We start from the raw sequence: 19,317 nt of genomic DNA, 5'->3' as shown, positions 1-19,317 counted from the left end.
TCACAGGATATTATTCCACTCTTAGATTATTGTTCATGATTCGATATATATTCGATATATTCTGTCAGATTTTGAATTTTTGACCAATAAAATGAAATTTGTTTTCTCCAAAGATGAAACCTGTTGCCCTTTACTTTTGTGTCTGTGGTTTTTTGTTGGTTCTTCTTCAGCATTTCAGCCTGAGTATTTTAAGGAAAAAACATGACTGTTTTATAACAGCTGCAATTTAGTGTCAGGAATTCGTAAGTGATTTTTTACTGTCATTCCAGAAATCATCAGAACTTAAGTTTTCAGCTGTCTTCAGTAGCTGATTTTTTTTTTCTTCCTTTAAAACATTTACCATTGTTATGGCAGCACTGACAGTGTAGTGCATCCCTTAGTTCATGTCACTGGATCAGCATCATTTCTGACACACTGCAAAAATGACAAAAATCCGTATTTATTTAATAACTGGGTCTAAATGTCTTCTCATGGTTCGGTTAACGGCTGTATCCTGCGCCGTAGTGCACTTCCGGACTGTCAGAGCAGAACTACAGCGTTCCTCACGTGCTTGAATAGTGAACTCTCTTGACTACACACACTCTTTGACGACGAAGCACCGGATAGGCTACAAACACGGAAACAGTATCGGTTTCAAGCTAGCTGCTTGTGCTGTGGAAAAATATGACATTTTCTTATTAATTACTTTAAAAAGCCTGCTAGGTAAAACCAGATAGCTAAGACGGACAAATATCAGTCACTTTGGAGCAAAAAGTTAACGTTTTCAGGCAGTTATCGTCAGCTTTCTTTGCCAGCTGGACGCTCGTCATCTTTATTTATCTTTATCATTTATCATTTTATTCATTAATTTCTCAGCTGGACGCTGGACAGTATGGACGACTCCGTGGCGGTGTCGGACGACTCCGGACCGGGCAGGAGGCGAAGGGTGCACGGTATGCTGAAGCTCTACTACGGGCTGAACGAGGAAGGAAAGGCCGAGGAGCAGCCGGAGTCCCTGGATCCCTGCGACATCAACGGGCCGCATTTCGACCCCGAGCTCTTCCTCAACAAGGTTTGGGACCACTTCTGCTGTGTGTGACCTCTGCACTGTATCATATCAACGCTGCTGTCAGCAACAACTTTACCTGGAGCTGCTGAATTTATTAACTAATTACTTAATTAGTTTCTCATTAAGTCTCATTGTTGCTGTCTCTGTCACTGCACATAGCAACACCCAGAGTGCCATTTGCTGTTCAGTGATAAGGGGCTAATATTGATAATGAAGGAAAGGAAAACATGTGAGGGTCTGGGGTGCATCTAAAGTCTAAAGAAGCACAAAATCTAGAGGGAATATAATTCAGTTTTCATTACCAGACAATGCATAGATTAATCAGTGCTCATTCAGCTGCTAAACACTGCATTTTAACCACATGCAATAAATCATTATACAAGAAATCAACAGTAAACTTACAGTAACTTATATCTATACACATATTGCTCTTTGCAAAACCTGCTGGGGAATGGCAGTGAATGAATGCATGTACGTTTACTGGCAGTGGATAATGATTTAACGCTGGTTTGGTCAAAGCAGGTATGAAGAAAGATTCTTTATGAATAACAACGTGTCATTTGACCTTGTATTTTATATGACCATTGATTGTTTTGCGTCTCAATGCAGCTGAGACGGGAGTGCTCTCTTGCGGAGTTGATGGACCAGGAGACCTGCATGGTCAAGCAGATCCGCTCTTTGGATAGTGACATGCAGACGCTGGTGTATGAAAACTACAACAAGTTCATATCTGCTACAGGTGAGGGAACGTCTCGCTCGCTGTTAAGTCACTGTTACCTTTCTGGATCGGTGAATCATCTTTTCCGTGTTTTTCCAGACACCATAAGAAAGATGAAGAACGATTTTAAAAAGATGGAGGATGAAATGGATTGCCTGTCTGCTAACATGGCGGCAATCACTGAGTTCAGCGCTCGCATCAGTGGTACTCTTCAGGACCAGCATGCACAGATTACAAAGCTCTCAGGTGAGACCAGAGCTGGCAGTTTGTCTGTTGAGTCGGTCACGGGGTGCGTCATGATGGTTATCGCTTTTGACACTTTTGTCTCGCCATGCTCCATTTCAGGGGTTCACACCCTGTTGAGGAAGCTGCAGTTTCTGTTTGAACTGCCCGCTCGATTAAATAAGTGTCTGGAGCTGCAGGCCTACGCTCAGGCGGTGAGATCCCACCGCCGTGCTCGCTGTGTGCTGCAGCAGTACAGCCACCTGCCCTCCTTCAAGGGGATTCAGGACGACTGTCACGCCATCATGGACAAGCTGGCACAGGAGCTTCGACAGAAGTTCAGGTGGGAATCTGCTAACCTACATCCAGGAGGGTAACGCTAAAGAGTCACATTAAAGAACTGTGCACCCTGATTTTATGAACCATAGAATTAAAATTGAGTATTTTTGAATGTTGTGCTTGCCTGTACATAATCCTTATTGTAGTTTGAAGAGAAATGTATTGTGTCTAATTTTTACATTTCCTGTCCATCATCTATTTCTACCTGTTTTGTTGTTTTGCAGGGATGGAGGGTCAAGCGCCAAAGATTTATCAGAGTGTGTGGAGCTGCTGCTACAGTTGGATGAGCCAGCGGAAGAGCTGTGTGATAAATTCCTGAGCCATGCGCGGTCGCGACTTGAGTCGGACCTCCAGGGTCTGGAAGCAGAGATAAGACCGTATCCTTCCGCCTCAACCGTGAAAGATGCTTCTGCACGCACCTTGTCATCTACCGCAGCCGCTGGATCTCCCTCTGATAACTCCCCGAACACAAGCACTATACCGTCTCCCACCTCAAACACTGACATCCTGGAATTCATCGACAGAGGCTGCAATGAATTCGTCAGCAGCTTATGTTTAGTAATAACATCCTATCAAGAACTATTCATCAACCACGCTCAGAAAGGTGAGCTGGCATCCAAAAATATTCCTCAGATGGCAAATGGGAAGCTGAATGCATTTGTGGATGATCTGGCGGCTCGGTATTTCTCCCTGGTGGAGCGGAGGATTCAAGAGGAGAAAGGGGTCGCGGATAACTCCCTCTTAGTCCGCGCGCTCGACCGCTTCCACCGCAGACTTCAGGCCGTGGCCAAACTGCTGCCGGGCTCCGCCGTGCCAAACCAGGGGACTGAGATTGTGATCCGTGCAGCAACGGAGCGAGTCAAGCAGTACCTCTCTGCCCTGCAGAGCTTCTACATGGACAGCTTGACAGACGTGAGGCAGGCCCTGGCGACGCCTCGGCTCTCTGTGGCCAGCGCTTCAGTGGCTGGAGGCGGAGCTCTCCTCGGGGGGCCGGCCTCAGGAAGAGATGCTCCGACCAGCCTGCCAGAGCTGCTGTCCTCCCTCTCAGCCTCTATTCTCAATCAGATTAAGTCAGTTCTGGCGTCCGTGCATCTCTTCACAGCAAAGGACATTACATTCTCCAACAAGCCGTACTTCAAGGTGAATAGTTTATTTAAATGAACAGTTTGTCACAAAAAAAGTCGTTTTCTGCTCGACCCCATATGAGCTCAAACTCCACTAGTAGCTAAAAGCACTACTGAGCACACAGGGAGTGATTCAATAAGAGTTTTCATATTGGTGTGAACTAGTCCTTTAAAGTGTGACACCCCTGTGAGAGTGACAGCTGTGTTCTGTCGGTCTTCTCCTTGCAGGGTGAATTCTGCAGCCAGGGTGTGCGTGAGAGCCTGGTGGTGAGCTTCATAAAGTTTGTGTGCCAGTCTTCTCGCCAGTTCTGTGAGAGCGCAGGAGACAAGGGAGGCTCGACTCCTCCGGCCCTCCTGTTGCTGCTGTCCCGCCTCTGCTTGGACTATGAAACCTCTACTATCTCGTACATACTCACTCTCACAGATGAACAGTTCCTTGTGCAGGTAAATGTCTTGTGACCTTGTAAATGCACGCCCAAAACACCACATTACACTGTAAAAATAGAGTACCTTCAAATAGATGGTTGAAAGTTCAGATCAGTCCAGAGAAATATGACTAATCCCAGTTTTTTAAAGTGAACATATTTCAAAATGCTTCACTGCCATCTAAAAACAGGTCTCCTTCTGTGTTTGTACTTTCTCAGCACCACAGTCCCGTAACACCCGTCACATCTTTATGTGCAGAAGCCAGGGAGGCAGCACAGAAACTACTCAACCACTATGTAAAGGTGGGTTCACAACATTTACTGAGTTACTTTTCTTATTCTACAAATAACCATTTCTCACAAAAGTGCATATTTTCTTGTTTGTTTGTGCAGGTTCAGGGCCTGATTATCTCCCAGATGTTAAGAAAGAGCGTGGAAACACGAGACTGGGTAAACACCATTGAGCCACGAAATGTCCGTGCTGTGATGAAGAGGGTGGTGGAGGACACCACCTCCATTGATGTGCAGGTGACAGTTTACATAAGCACAAAATCACCATCTGCATCGTGTCCTCGGGTCCACGCATTAAGCTCTATCAGCATGTATGAGTCGGCTGTCTTGTGAACGCTCTGTGCTCTTGCATAGGTGGGTCTTTTGTATGAGGAAGGTGTGAGGAAGGCGCACAGCAGTGACTCCAGCAAAAGGACTTTCTCTGTCTACAGCAGCTCGAGGCAGCAAGCCCGCTACGCTGCCAGCTACACTCCAAGGTAACTCAGCTAACAGACTGGTCAAGTGATGAAACAATAGTTCATCCTTTAGTGGTTTTGGGTATGTTTGGTTGAATGAGTTTGAACAGTTTTCGTAATTCCTTTGATGTGTAACATGGTTAATTTAGATGGAAAAATAATCTCATTAGAGCTCATTCCTAAGTCTAAAGCCAAGATCCATCGCTGCATTGTTAACAGCTACACATTTCCACCATTAATTCTTCTAATTAATTCTATTGTACAAACATTCTCATACATTTACTCTTGATACTGAGAACAAAGGAGTCTCAATGTGTAAATGTCTTTTGCGGCTGAAACTATGGGTGTGCCACATCATATCGTTCACCATATCAGTATAATTTTTAATGTCATACTGTTACACTGCGTTAGTTCCATAAAGCGGAGCGACTATAGTGGTGTAAGAAGTGTAAGAAGACTGTAACAACAAAAGGGAACAGTCCAAAAAAATTTTATCACCACCTCATGCAGAAGGACCCGAGAGAGGCAAAAATCCCACGAGGAGAGCTCAACATCTGCAGAGTGGATCGGTCAGATGTTGTGACAGACATACAAGCAGACTCATGCAGCTCATCTGTATTACCTCTTTCACTTCCACTGCAGGGGAGCAATATTGTTGACTTTAATTAGAAGAATAAGGCCGTTGTTTTAATTGTGGATTTACTTGAGTGATTTGTCTTTTGTCTGCCTGCAGTGCTCCCATGGATACTAATCTACTGAGCAACATACACAAGCTGTTTTCTGAGAGGATTGACATCTTCAGCTCGGTGGAGTTCAACAAGGTGAGTGCAGGTCTTTGTTATGCTGTGGTGTCGTCTTCAGTGAAAATCATTCCTCACACACGCGCGCTCCACTGTCCCAGGTCTCTGTGATGACTGGAATTATCAAAATCAGTCTGAAGACGTTCCTGGAGTGTGTCCGCCTGCGTACCTTTGGCCGTTACGGGCTGCAGCAGATCCAGGTCGACTGCCACTACCTGCAGATGTACCTGTGGCGGTTCGTCTCCGATGAGAACCTCGTGCATTTCCTGCTGGATGAGATCGTGGGTAGCTCTGCCCACCGCTGTCTGGATCCTGCCCCGATGGAGCAGAGTGTGATCGAAGTCATCTGTGAGCGAGGTTAAAGATGCACAGACAGCTTGTATACTTGAGCACCATATCACAAATACAATCAGAAATTGCAATTTACACTGGAATCATGCATCCGTATTTAAAGACTCTTTATGTTACAAAACTAAAGGACTCATAAATGTTCAATTTGTTGACTGTACTGTAAAAATGCTCAGACATGTGTGATTATCTCAATACTCGTGTCAGCTAAAACTCCAGTGATTGCAGTCCTCAGTGAAAGAAATGATAAAACCCTGCATAAAAAGTGGACTTCCTTGTGTTTTAAGTGTAGGGATAGCACTTTTATGACCTTAAAATATGAATAATTCAACCAACACTAAAGAGTCATCAAGAAGTCATTGACTGACAGGGAATTTGGGGCAGATATGTTACATTCCAGACATGTGCAAAAGTGCACATGCACATCTAGAAACCCCTCTCATCTATCCTCAAAGATGGAAATAAACTGAATTATCCATGATACAAGCTAAACTTTTTATCCCCTTGAAGGAAACACGTACAAAATCTGAATGACTGAATAGAAAAGCTCCGTGGAAATCTCATGTATTAATAAATGCTTTTAGGGGTTTTATGCTGAATAATCTGCAGTCTGAATGTCATCTGATCATGTAATCCATGTCTAACACTAAACACGATTTCTTGCCTTCAGGTTAGCTCATGTCTGTTTTCTGTGCACATCGTCCACAGATAAACCGGAATGGTTTAAATGAATGATTAAAATGTGTGTGTCTACAATAAAAGTGCATGAATGTGAAACTCAAAAGGTGTTACTGTTTTACAAAACCAGACTCAAATGAAATATATATATATAGTAGTGATAATATTACAATTACACGACTTCTTGCAGTTGTATCCTCAGTGTTGACGGCAGGTATAAGGAGATATGATGTAATTCAGGTGTATTTCACAACATCCGACAGCCATTCTCCACTAAAGCCTGCATTCATCTGTCGCCACCTGATGGGCTCATTTGATTGGCTAAGCACTCTTCTCCCCACCCTCTTCTGATGACCGCGGAGGAACCTGATTGGCTGAGAGACTTTTGCATGAAGCTAAACGTAATTCGGGGGCGTTGCCATCTGCAGGCTGCTAGATGGATGCACTACAACATTATTCCAGTGCTGTTTACACGTCCACCGGTAAGACACCGTATTCACTGTATTAGAAGACAAACAGCTTCCTGCTCTGGTCTGTATTTTGTGCAAAGTCTTTGTTTGTGTGGCGCTCAGGTCATTTTAATATCAGTGTGGAGACAGCAAGAGATCAGCCTTTTGTCTTATAATAGAAATGTACAGGCGCACAGGAACAGTCACCAGGCTCACCTGAACTTTGTCTCGGTGATCAGTGACCGCAATACTACGACACTATTATATAAAAAACAGCCAATTTAAATGTTTACACAGAAAGTTTTGCTTTTTGTTAACACCGAACCATCACATCGCTGATTCTGTTGACTTGCATGCAGATCTTTCATTCTGGGTCATTTTTGGTCCATTTGTGATCAGCTGTGTGTAGAGTCTTTGAAGGCAGCATTATTATGGGGTGTCCTCCTGTTAAACAAGTCTGAGAGAATAATGGTCTCCATGAGCAGTGGTGGGAGACTTCAGTGAAAGTAGAAGTACCATTATGTTCAGTAAAAGTTAGTGTTCCAAGTAAAATTTCTCTGCACAAAATTCTTCTAAAGTAAAAGTATTGGCAGCAAATGTGCGACCAAAAGTGACAGAATGGCCCCTTTCAAAGTGCAAATTAGTAGTAATGAGGTTTGTTGAATGAAGCTATGCATGTAAATCCCAGCAGAGTTATGCACAACTCTCATCAGCCATAATGGTTAATAACACCTGTGAGGATGTGCAGGGCTTTTAATCTGTAATAATGTGTGATAATGCATCATATTGTTCTCTATAAACTTATCATACAGTGTTTTTTGTCTGTAAAATCACTCACTGGTAATTATGTAATGTAATGGCTTCTAGGTATATGTACAGTAGTGGAGTAAAAAGTACATAGTGCATAGTAACACTAACTGGAAATATCCAAGTTAAGTACTAGAACTTGAGTAAATGTACTCAGTTACTTTGCATCACTGCTATTAGTAAGGATTTGTGTTAATTTGTAGTGAGGCTTACACAGTGCTGAGGTCACTGAAACCATTTATGGCCTGTTTAAAGAGGAACGCTGGGTCTTAATTTATAAGATTTAGAGGTTAATTGCAATTAGTTTTACTGCCGATTGTTCTAAGGATTATTGTAATTGTTGGATAAAATTAAGATTCCAGAAATGTCGGCTTTGTCACTGATAGAAGTTTTATTACTTCGGCATTACTTCTGTCTTTTTACCTTATTGGCATTACCACCTAATGACTGCTCTTCATTTGTTCCTCAAATGTCTTTATATTGACTTAAATACTGTCAAATATTTTCACAGGAGACCAACAATGAGGCCGAACAGCCAAGCACTCAAACACAAAACCTCACATGACACAGAGAGGGAATTTGGAGGAACCCTGGGTGAGTCAGAGCTGACAGCCCGACTTACCTTACATCACATTACTTCCACTGTCACTTTATTTAAACCCCACAATGCAAACTGCAGGTGCTGCAGCTAAGCAGACAATAAAGCACCCGTTTTGTGTCATCGTGTTCATGCAGTCCTGTCACGTGTTACCTCACACTTACGTTTTTTTTCTGTTCATCACACTGTGTTGCTTCCAGATAAAAGCTGCTTCTCTGTACAAACTCCTGTACATCAAAGGTGAACAGCAAATGAAACATCCTAAAGAGCTGCATGTGTTTCTCAGTGAACAAAAGGAGATTTGAATGAAAGGAAGAAATGAAAAGCAGTGACACTAACAGCCAGCGTACAAAAGAGCATTCATACTAATTTACTACCTTTGATGCAGAGACACTGGTGCATTGGTGGCTGCACTGGCACATTGTAGGTCATGAAACTGCTGCCACAAAAGTCACTCGGTAAAGATCACTAGTTTCACAGCATGAACTCCATCAGCACAGGACTGATGATTCCCGCTCTAATTGAGAATCATCACAACCACCCAAGTAAGATCTGTCCTTGTAGACATGACATGAAATAAGAGCCCTAATACAGCACAGCTTGTGTGTGTGTGTGTGTGTGTTTCTGTATGTGTGTGAATATCTCCTGCTGCGTTCCTCATATTGAGCATCACATCCAATTTGCTCTCCAGTTGTTTTTAAAGTAAAACCATGTTGTGAGCACGACGGCTCGGGTTTCGGCGCACTACAGATCTGACAATGCTGAAGTGAACCACGCGTTCTGTTGCACCCGTGCTGACAGCCAGTCTAAGTGTTTTGCCACCGCATGCTTAATTATTCACAGTGAACACACATTTGCTATATTAATCTGGTACATGAGATTCTCTCTGGTCAAGTGTGCTCCAGTTTTCTCTGCTTCCGGCTGCTTCTCAGTAATGTCAGCAGGTTGTCTACACACACCCCGTCTGCCATCTCACTTTTATCTGTAACCGTCTCACAGGTGCCATATGCATCCCCGTCTTTCTTCCCTTGACGGTGCTGTTTCTGATCTCTGTGAGTCGGTCCCCTGAGGCCAGTGTGCTCCAGTGGCCCCCTCCGCTCCCCTCCTCTGACCAGCTGTGGGACCCGCTGGCCCTCGTGGTTCTGCTGGGCTGGATCGCTCTGCATGTCCTCCTCTATTCGATGCCATTAGGAAAGGTATGACACCAGCCTTCATCAGCCTGCTGAAAGGTTAAACTTCCATTACAGCCATCTGTGGTGACAAACACATCAAGAAGGAAGCTGCCTCTGGATTAGATTATTTTCTGATGACTTCGATGATGCAACCAACCATACAATCATCTGTTGTTTGTTCAAGTAAATGAAATAATTAATGATTACATGATAATGAATGGTGAGAAATTAAATAATAATTATTGTCAATCAACTTCCAGTGGAATTGTGACAGTGTGATCAGATAGTGTAACCACTGAGTGATTCCAGGGATATTATAATTAAAAAACAACAAACTAAGTTGTTAAAGCAAAAGGCCAATGTGCTGGTAATTACAACACAATGCTACTTTGAATTTGCCTTAATTTCCCAACCTTCTATTGAGCTTTAAAGGAATAGTTGGATATTTTGTGCTTGCTATGTTAAGCTAACCGGATGCTAGTTAAGCTTCATCTTTAATACATGTGTGAGAGGGGTGTCGCTCTTCTTAACTCGCTACAAGAAAGTCTATTTTCCAAAATGTCATGTGTCATGTTCATCTGTGATCCTGAGTGTAATGAATTCAGCAAAAGTGCATTTAATTTTTCATGAATTCAACTTTTCATTTTGTTGGAGGAGGAATCATTCAAACGTTACATAGTCTCACTTCAGATTTTTTTTTTTTAATGTAATGCTTTAATGTTGGACATTCACTTAAGATTAATTCAGAATTTTATTTGTGGTTTCACATATATTTGCCATACCATGATATATAGTGATAGGGTAAAATATTTATACTGACATATTGATGTTCATGTCATATCACATAAGTACAAAGCAGAACATGAATTGCTCATTTTTGATTGCCTGACTTTCTACCCAAATATCCACTACTAGCAAAGTTCTAAGAGAAGACTTAATTAATTATCATAGAGGAAATTCTTATGTGCTTTGACTGAGCCTATAAGTCTGTGAATGCACAGGATAAGTTCACCTGTTCATGTTCAAAGTGAGTGTATTCCCCTGCAGGTGTCTGAGGGATTAGTGCTGAGGGATGGATCGCGTCTCAAGTATCCCATAAATGGTATTGTTGGGTTATGTTTTAATGCTGATTTAATTTTAGGCTTTAATATGAATATGTTACAAGCACAGTTTGATTATGAGACATACTGACCAATGACTAGCTTTGTACTGTGAGTAATTACATTACACTATTGTCTACAATACCGTAGCATCATAAAGTAATATTATAGTAGCTGTACTATTTCACAGTTATGTGCCTGCTGTGACATTTTATTCTTAGTTTAACCTCTACACTGTCTGCCTGATCTGACCTTGAGTTAAGTTTATTGAAGTTACACAATCCGAAGTTCCACCACTTCCAACTTTTACCTTTTTTTAAAGCGGCCTGTGTCAGTCTGCTTATCTCTCTCCCCCAGGCTACAGCATTTAGTTTTGTTTGTTTCTCTCCCTCAGGTTTTCACAGCCTGTGCATCAGCGGTGTGTTGCTGATGTTGTTAGTGGGGCTCGGGGCTCCTCTGGGGTATCTGTTTGAGCTGCTGCTGCCTCTGGCAGTGTGTGCAATAGCAGTGTCATTCCTGTTCTCCGTCTACCTCTACATCCGCTCCTTCTGGGCTCCTTCTCATGCTCTCGCTTTAGGGGGCAACACAGGTGAGAGTGGAGGTTCATCATTAAAGGAAGAGTCCACCCTAAAACACTCTTTAAAACACAGTTACTGGTGATCTACACTGCTTTTGTAGGCCTCTTTTATTCTTTGGTTGGGGGTTTTGGTATTCCTGTGGGTAATTATCTAACAGCAGAGCTCTCCAGGAGCCTGCAGGCATCAGGAACGCTCTTTCAAGTAAGCTGACCCTGCTACACTGGCTATGCTGTGCTCTGCTGCATCTGAAGGCAGAAACCTGAGAGCATCCAGTATTATGATTCAGCTCCTGCTTGCTGAAGATTACGTTCATCCCAGTTTGTGAAAAGAAAAACCGAGCGAGGCTTCAACAGCATGAATCCAGTGCCATGCTATAAAACTATAAAACATGTGAGACAGGCAACTGCATGTATGTTTAACTGATAACTGAATGAAGCTGAGACGGGCAGGTGGAACGTGGCTGCGCACAGATCAGGCTTTACATCACAGATTGATGGAGGCCTTTTTCAGAGCAGACATTTTTTGATTTGCGGGAGAAGCACAGGTGGAACTCGCACTGCTAATGATGGCTCTGTTCCTTTGAAGCATCCCAGTAAGCCAAACACGCCCGGAGCTTTGAACTCACACATCTAAATGGAATGCAGCCGTCAATTAATACTGTTGATTACAGCTGTGCTTCTTCAACCGTGACATGTCAAACTGTCTGCTGTGAAAAAGGCCAATTGCATCTGACAGTGCGTGTATCAGACAGTGGATTTAATTAAGCTAAAACACATAAACAGCTTTTGATCACATGCAGATTTCAGCTAATTGCTAATTAACTGACTACTAATAGATTATTTAAAAACATTGCTGATAAAGTCAATGGCATGCCAGACTTAGATACACCAGTAAACATGACATTAATTAACTTATCACTTTTTATTTACGATATATACCTGCAGACACTGAAAGCACAGTTATGTGTGTTTATGTTCGATCCTCCTGGGAGTTTCTTAAAGCATTCATCCTTCTTTCCTATCTAGGAAATCCGCTGTATGACTTCTTCATTGGACGGGAGCTAAACCCCCGGATTGGAAACTTTGACCTTAAGTATTTCTGTGAGCTCAGACCGGGTCTGATTGGCTGGGTGAGTTAAAGATCAAATCACTTTCAAATCCAATCATTTTTGGGAATTTAAAATCCAAACACTGATGAAAACTTCTGTGAAAAGACACATATTAACTGTTATTTACGAGGAAGTAATGGAGTAAAAGAAGAGAATTTAATTTGAAAGCAAAGACCCTCACTTTGTTTGTAGCTGTATGATTTAAGGTATGTGCTTGTACACATGAACGAACACTGATGGCTTTGGTAAAGGACCCAGCACAGCCAACAGGTGGCGATGTTGCTCTCCCCTCATCTTCCATAATAATTTGTGGTCTTACTTTGACACAGAATCAGAAACTTTTCTCCCCGATGATCTGACCCAGTGAGACATTTGTTGGAGGACAGGGATGCGCATCATTATCTGCGTCTGAGTCATCAGACCCAATAAGACAAATTATAGAATTTCCTCTGAGAATTACAAATAAGGTTCCTAAAATTACAACAGGGTTCTCTTTATCTTTACAAGTCACATAGAATCAGTGAAAGGATCAAGTCTTCCTGGAAGATGTTGGTGTAGTGAGTGCTTTATTTACGTTTTTTCCCTCTGTATTTACAGTATAAACAGTAAAACCTTTGCACATCTGAATTTTTTAAAGCCAGGTGCGTAGGAGAGGACAGAAAAAGCTCCCACCAACTGGCTACAGACAGTGTGTGGGAGATTTTTTCTTCCTGTTGAATGTTAAAACTATATACTTTTAACTTTCAGCATCTTACAATTGCTGTTAATGTCCAAAATAATGAACATATTAAGGGCTAATACAGTGAGGTACACAGGATTTTTCTTCTGTTTACTCACCGAACAGTTCGGCCTTACTGATATAATTTGTGAGCTGTTCATAACATGCAGTGATGTTGATGTTTTGATGGTTCCCAAACCTCTCTGTTCTCACCACAAACTGTACTTGGGAAGTGCAGGTGAAGCGGGCGATGTGAATCAGCATTGACTTCACCTGTCTCCCTCTCAGGTCGTCATAAACCTTGGCATGCTGATGAAGGAGGTGGAGCTTCGAGGCTCCCCCTCACTCGCCATGATATTGGTCAACAGTTTCCAGCTGCTGTATGTGGCAGACGCTCTGTGGAACGAGGTGAGGGGGCAGCGGAGTCAGAGATAAAGATTATGCTAAGCACTGCAGATCCAAATGTCAGACGTGAATTCTCATTTTAGTCCTGCAGATATTTCCAAATTGGCGCACCAAAAGACTTCAGAAACATTCAGCCTGGCATCTTTGTACTTTGAACTATCACTACTGACTTTTTCACTTCATCTCCACAACAGGAGGCAGTTCTGACGACCATGGACATTGTGCATGATGGTTTTGGCTTCATGCTGGTCTTTGGGGACCTGGCCTGGGTTCCCTTCACATATAGCCTGCAGGCTGCCTTCCTGGTTGTGCACCCACAGGCCCTAAGTTCCCTCGGAGCAGCAGTTATAGTAGCACTGAATGGTAATCACGTGTCAGCTCGTTTTCATTAGGTTGTTATATGTCGCGTCTCATGGTCAAAGATGGCAATGTTAATAGTTTTCTCTTTGCCGTCAGGTATTGGATATTATATTTTCAGAAAATCCAACTCACAGAAGAACCAGTTCAGACGAGACCCTTCACATCCAAGTGTTGCACGTCAGTCATTTTTTAAAAGTTTGCTCAAGTGTTTTTAGTGTATTCTCTAAATCGAGACAAGTCATTTCCCGTATGCTCTGTCACATCTTATTTCTAACAATGTATCTCAACTCACTTTGTATAAGTGAAGAGGAGAGAAATGCATTTCCTCTTTGTGTCTTAAAGAAGAGTTGATCTCTGAATATCTACGTTTTCCGTGACCCCTTGCAGGACTGGAGACCATCGCCACAGCAACAGGGAAGCGGCTGCTGGTGTCCGGCTGGTGGGGTCTCGTTCGTCATCCCAATTACCTCGGTGACCTCCTCATGGCCCTGGCGTGGTCCCTGCCGTGTGGTAAGACAGCATAAAAGCCGCAGCGAGGCTCGTTTTGCATGCAGGCCACACTGACTTAATGCAGAGAGTCCTCATTGGAAAAAGTGGATGAAGTCATAGGTAAGAGATTAATGCCAGGCTGTCAGGCTCGTCGTATCCGGCCGTATTTATCACCAGAGCGAATAGATGCTCTGCTGCTTTTAAAGACATGAGACACATTTAAAAGAGCGATGCTGCTCATTTTTATCTGACTCATAACATCAATTCATTCTGAACTAAAACACAATTTGATAAGTGTACCTGCACTTTGTGGATCCTGCTGTCACTGCTCTCCATCTTTGCAGTGGGTGGACAAAATAACAGAAACGTCTTACTTTGCAATCCTGTAGCCCTGCAGTGAATACAAGTAAAGCCTGGTGAAGCTGATAATGTGACTGTGTGGATTCATCTAAATGGTCAGTTTAAAGGCTTATGAAGGATTTTCTGTCAAGTGTCTGGTTCCTCTTTACTAATACAACTTTCCTGATGCTAAATTGTTGGGTCTGGATGTGGTTATTAATTAGCACTTGTTCTGATACAGTGCCTGAGTGCTCGTAGGTGCTGAGCAGGTAGAGTGGGTTGTTAGAGCTTTTTTTACTGAACAAAGCTGCCTCCTGCAGCCTAAAACAGCACTGAACGAGCAGGCAAGACTGAAACAAAACATAACATTGCAGGCTGGAACACCAAAACAATGAGCTGAAAGATGTTAAAAAGCTCCATAGAGCTGATGGGAACTGCAAAGTCACGGCATAATGATCTGTCGAGTCCCTACGAGCGAACCCTTTCATATGCAAGTAATCATGTGATCCAGTGTTGCCATGAACATACAGATTTTAGGATCTATCTGACCAAAAAAGGCAAGCAAATGAACAAATCTTTCAGTAGCTGACAGTTTCTGCAGTTCTGTGCTATTGAGGCATTTTGGTTGGCACCAAAAAACTCTTGAGGTTTGATACCCAGCCTTCGCCATTGTGATTTCTTTCCTGTCCTTATTAGATAATTATACAGTGTTTGTGACTGAAGCAGAAGCAATAAAGGCAGCAACAGCCGGCTGTCTTTGTTCCTCTGTAAGCTGCCTTATGTTCTCAGAAAACTCACATCCTAAAATGGTTTCTGTCAGACTTTTGTTACAGCTGACACATTCTGCTCATTGATATTCAAACGTTATGTGACTCAACTTGTGTAGCTGCCTTTGTAATTGAGATGTACTGTAGTTTCTGCCTTAATTGCGGCTGCAAAAGTCATAAACTGCTAAATTATGCATTCAAAGGGAAAAAAAAAAGAGGAGAAGTCATGATGGCATATTTCAGACGGATGAAAGCCGCACTGACAAAGAGGAACAGTGGCCACATCCAGACAGTCGCTGAAGAAACACTGACTCAAAGAGGTATTTGCTCCAAAAGACTTTTGAGTGCAGTCTCAAACATCACCATCGAGGTGAATCAACACTGGGAACATTAGAAGCTCAATTAAACTGTTATTCACTGCAGGGCTTTTGTGTTTTTGAAAAGAAAATGTGCAGCTATTAACTGAGGAGGATGGACACTTGATTACAGCTTCTTTCATTTGTTCACATCATGAATGGAAAAGAAGGTGATAAGTTGGTCTCCGATTGATGATCGATCTCATCACTTTTCTTTGACTTCATGTTTTTATGCTGTGTACTACAGCTTAAACTCTCCGTATGCTTCTCTCTTCTGTAGGATTCTCACATCTGCTGCCTTACTTCTATGTGATTTATTTCACCATCTTGCTGATTCACCGTGAGGACCGTGACGAGAGACAGTGCAGGGCAAAATACGGACTAGCGTGGGACACCTACTGCCGTCGTGTCCCCTACAGGATCTTCCCTTATATATACTGAAGGGGAAAGCAGACGGGTGGAACGGGACCAAAACTGTCATGCAATATCCTCGTAACTCCACACAAACTTAGCAATAACACACAGAGCGCAAGTAATAACTGGTGCTGCGACTGTCTGCAGGAAGCTCACAGTTTTAATCAGCCTTGATTAGTAAGGCTGCGGTTCAGTAACAAAACGATGTTCAAGGGATCACTATTTCTAATTCATGATGTCGGTAAAGCCAGTCTGCTTTAGAGGCGCCTCCTGTTCTGTGTTTCCACAGCTGAAGCATCCCAGCATGAGAGGCAAAAAAAAACAAAAAAACAGTGCTGACTTTGTGATTCTTTTCTTATTTTGATAATGAAATATTTTGCCTGACAAATAACAAATAAATGCATTTCCATATAAACACCAGTGCCTTTTTTAATGAAGCGACTGGGCCGCAGCATTTTTACCATGTTTGCTTTTTTACAGTGTCTTCTTTTTTTTTTTAATGTGCTGTGAAATACTGTGAAATAAACAACCACAAGCAGACGACAGCTCATGCATCTTAATTGGACAAACAGTTTTTTGAATGTCTGGGGGCATTGTTGGAAACGCAAAATAGTGCTGCATTAAATGTCAGGCACCTCGAACGCGGTTAGGTGACATGCATGTACAGTGAAATGAATTATTCCTTTGTGCAGTGTGACGATTTGAATCTACGCATTGAGTACAATGAAGCGGTGCTAATATGGCTGTGTCAGTTTTTAATAACCTCTTGCAACCTGTTATCATCATCCTGTTTGAATGAATTTTCTTAGCAGCGTACAGGCCTTAATAGCAGACTTCTTTAACATCTGTCAGGCTTCAGCTTTGAATACGCTCTGCTCCCAGTTAAGGGACAAAAGGTATATATGGGTTTTATTAATACAAGTCAGTGTCATCAGAGCCTCCTGATAAATGGCCTCAATCAGCACGAAAGCAATGGTCCCTCTTGAAGCCTTTTTCGGAGCGAGCTGATTCACCGTGGAGGTCACAGGTGCATCATGTTGTCAACAAATTGTGTGTTGCCACTTTTCTAAACAGATTTAGACCTCCGTTCTATTAGCAGGCGATGCAGTTTGTCTAAAGATTCTGTGCTTCAGATTTGCCCTTTTCAATTATAAATGAACCGGCTGCAAATCGTATTTCTCTCACATGCAGTGAGGCATGCAGATGACAGAGAACTCTGCCGATGCACACCTTCATTTTTCACCTCTTAAACCCATTTACAGTACAGCTGGCCTCTGGTCTCGCCTACACAGCACTCAAGCTATTCTGTGTTGTTTTTCATATGCTAAGTGCAAATTAGGAATGTGCTTGTATAATGCCATGATTATCTATTGTGGCTGGATTTCTGCTGAATTAATACAGAACTTTCTTAGTTTTCTTTGTATGTCTTGTATGTGCAGTGTGTTTCATTTTTCTATGATTCTGCTCATTTTCCTGTTCTTGTACCACCTTGAATGTAATTCAGTACTAATTGAGCATTATTTGACTGTAGCAGTGGCACCAAGCAGATAATAAGACAAATCTTTAGAGGGAAATATACTTCTTTCTCCCCTACATTTACTTGAGACATTTATGAACGGTTTGGTGGTTTGACTAAAGAGGAATTTCCCCTCATTTAAACAGTTGTTAAAAAAAAGGCAAATGAGCCAATATTTCACAACAAATTAGGGTTATGATAAACTACCTAACTGCATATCAAATAGTTGCAATTATCTCCACTGTAGCAAACTACAACAGTAACATTCTGCTTACATAATACATCAGAATTAGCAATCTGACAATGTAACTTCCAATATATATGAGGGATGGGATAGTTTTTTCTGCAGAATACAAATACTGCAATTCAAAATCCATTGTGAAATTGAGCCATTCTTCACCAGCTGCTGTTTTGTATACTCTTTTCTATATAATGTACAGAGCATCTATAGTTGATTTTACTTTGTGTCTTTTTTATTGTCTCTTTGTTCTTTTTCTACCTCTCCCTTTTATTATTGCTGTTGTAACAAGTAAATTTCCCGGCATTGGATCAATAAAGTCTTATGTATCTTATTCTATCTTACTTGTGTACTTATACTTTAGTGAGATTTTGAATGCAGGACTTGTAGTGGAGTACTTTTATGTCATTATACTGGTACTTTTACTTTAATAAAGATCTGAGCACTTCTTTCACTAATGATCCAGACACACTGTGCTGGAGTATTGCTCCTCATGTGTCTTTAATGAAGATAATAAAAGATTTGAACAAAAACACCAAAGCTCAAATTCTCTGATCATGCAGAAAACATGTGTTCATTTTTGTCTAAACTGCCTAAATATTCTCAAAATCAGTCATTCCAGTCTCTTAAATCAGTCTGAAACTGATCTGATCTGATATTCAACGTGTATTTTCACTGAGAAGAGCTGCCGTTGCCCTCCCTGCTCATAGAAAACTATGACGATCTTTCAAGTGTTTAACCTCCATTATGATCAATATTTCAGTAGTCTGTCATCAGGGGTAAAATTAGACACTGTCATGATCATTACTAAGAGCAAAATGAGCACAGCAGAACCCTCAGTTTTAAAAGCCTCAAGGCCTCATTCATAAAACATATGCTGTGATTTGATCTTAAAATTGAATCTTAAAGTTAGTCGGGAGCAGACCTGTCTGATTAAAAAGACCACTACAATTGAGCTTAAATTAGAAATTTGACCATATATCAATAACCTGCACGTCCTACCTCTCCCATACAGTCTGAAGTGATCAAACACACGAGTGTGACGACAGACGAATATGATGTTTTATTCCACCACAGATTCATAGTTTATAAATAACCTTTCATTTTTAGCAAAAGCACATTTTGAAGGTCACATTTAGTCATTTGGTTTTTGTTTTTTTTTTTCAGAGTAACTTGCACATAATGGACAAATGTAATGCCATGATTTTGGTATAAGGAAGGCAATGCATTGAAAATGAACTCAGCATTCAGTTACAGATGAAAGCAATGGATATTTTTATAAAAGAGACAGCAGCTGACAGAGTGAGTCATGCTCAAGTCTCTGTCTGGGCAGACGAGCCACAGTCCAAATAAAAGCATAAGTGTGAACAGGTTTGACACATTCTTGGACAGTCACTGTTAAGACGCCACATCTGCTCCTGCCTCGTTCTCAGGATGAAAGAAAGCAAACACAAC

At 41.9% G+C, this 19,317-nt stretch overlaps 2 protein-coding genes across 2 annotated transcripts; both read left to right on the top strand.

Annotated features, from left to right (window-relative positions):
• Nucleotides 1-677: 677 nt before the first annotated feature.
• On the top strand, nt 678-6,551 carry vps51 (VPS51 subunit of GARP complex). Its single transcript, XM_076750327.1, has 12 exons — nt 678-702; nt 856-1,051; nt 1,658-1,787; nt 1,866-2,012; nt 2,112-2,331; nt 2,552-3,467; nt 3,680-3,895; nt 4,096-4,179; nt 4,270-4,404; nt 4,522-4,643; nt 5,356-5,443; nt 5,524-6,551. The coding sequence occupies exons 2-12, from the start codon at nt 872-874 to the stop codon at nt 5,782-5,784; spliced, it is 2,499 nt and encodes an 832-aa protein (XP_076606442.1). The 5' UTR covers nt 678-702; nt 856-871; the 3' UTR covers nt 5,785-6,551.
• A 317-nt stretch (nt 6,552-6,868) lies between these two features.
• On the top strand, nt 6,869-18,200 carry tm7sf2 (transmembrane 7 superfamily member 2). The gene is made up of 11 exons (XM_076749707.1): nt 6,869-6,930; nt 8,216-8,298; nt 9,302-9,498; nt 10,522-10,576; nt 10,969-11,163; nt 12,178-12,281; nt 13,267-13,386; nt 13,578-13,746; nt 13,840-13,920; nt 14,131-14,253; nt 15,975-18,200. Exons 2-11 carry the CDS (start codon nt 8,226-8,228, stop codon nt 16,133-16,135), a joined length of 1,278 nt encoding a protein of 425 aa, XP_076605822.1. The 5' UTR covers nt 6,869-6,930; nt 8,216-8,225; the 3' UTR covers nt 16,136-18,200.
• The last annotated feature ends 1,117 nt before the right edge of the window (nt 18,201-19,317 follow it).

The sequence above is a fragment of the Chaetodon auriga genome, chromosome 15 (genome assembly GCF_051107435.1).
Source record: "Chaetodon auriga isolate fChaAug3 chromosome 15, fChaAug3.hap1, whole genome shotgun sequence".
NCBI lineage: Eukaryota > Metazoa > Chordata > Actinopteri > Chaetodontiformes > Chaetodontidae > Chaetodon > Chaetodon auriga.
Note: the sequence above shows the minus strand (reverse complement) of the source record. Positions and strands in the feature narration are given on the sequence as shown.

Bases quoted from the DNA above. Each gene is read 5' to 3' on its own strand.
- vps51 (XM_076750327.1), top strand. From the start codon at position 872: ATGGACGACTCCGTGGCGGTGTCGGACGACTCCGGACCGGGCAGGAGG. The intron at 3,468-3,679 runs GTGAATAGTTTA...TTCTCCTTGCAG, and splicing joins CCAACAAGCCGTACTTCAAG to GGTGAATTCTGCAGCCAGGG. The intron at 3,896-4,095 runs GTAAATGTCTTG...GTACTTTCTCAG, and splicing joins ATGAACAGTTCCTTGTGCAG to CACCACAGTCCCGTAACACC.
- tm7sf2 (XM_076749707.1), top strand. From the start codon at position 8,226: ATGAGGCCGAACAGCCAAGCACTCAAACACAAAACCTCACATGACACA. The intron at 9,499-10,521 runs GTATGACACCAG...ATTCCCCTGCAG, and splicing joins ATTCGATGCCATTAGGAAAG to GTGTCTGAGGGATTAGTGCT. The intron at 10,577-10,968 runs GTATTGTTGGGT...TCTCTCCCTCAG, and splicing joins TCTCAAGTATCCCATAAATG to GTTTTCACAGCCTGTGCATC.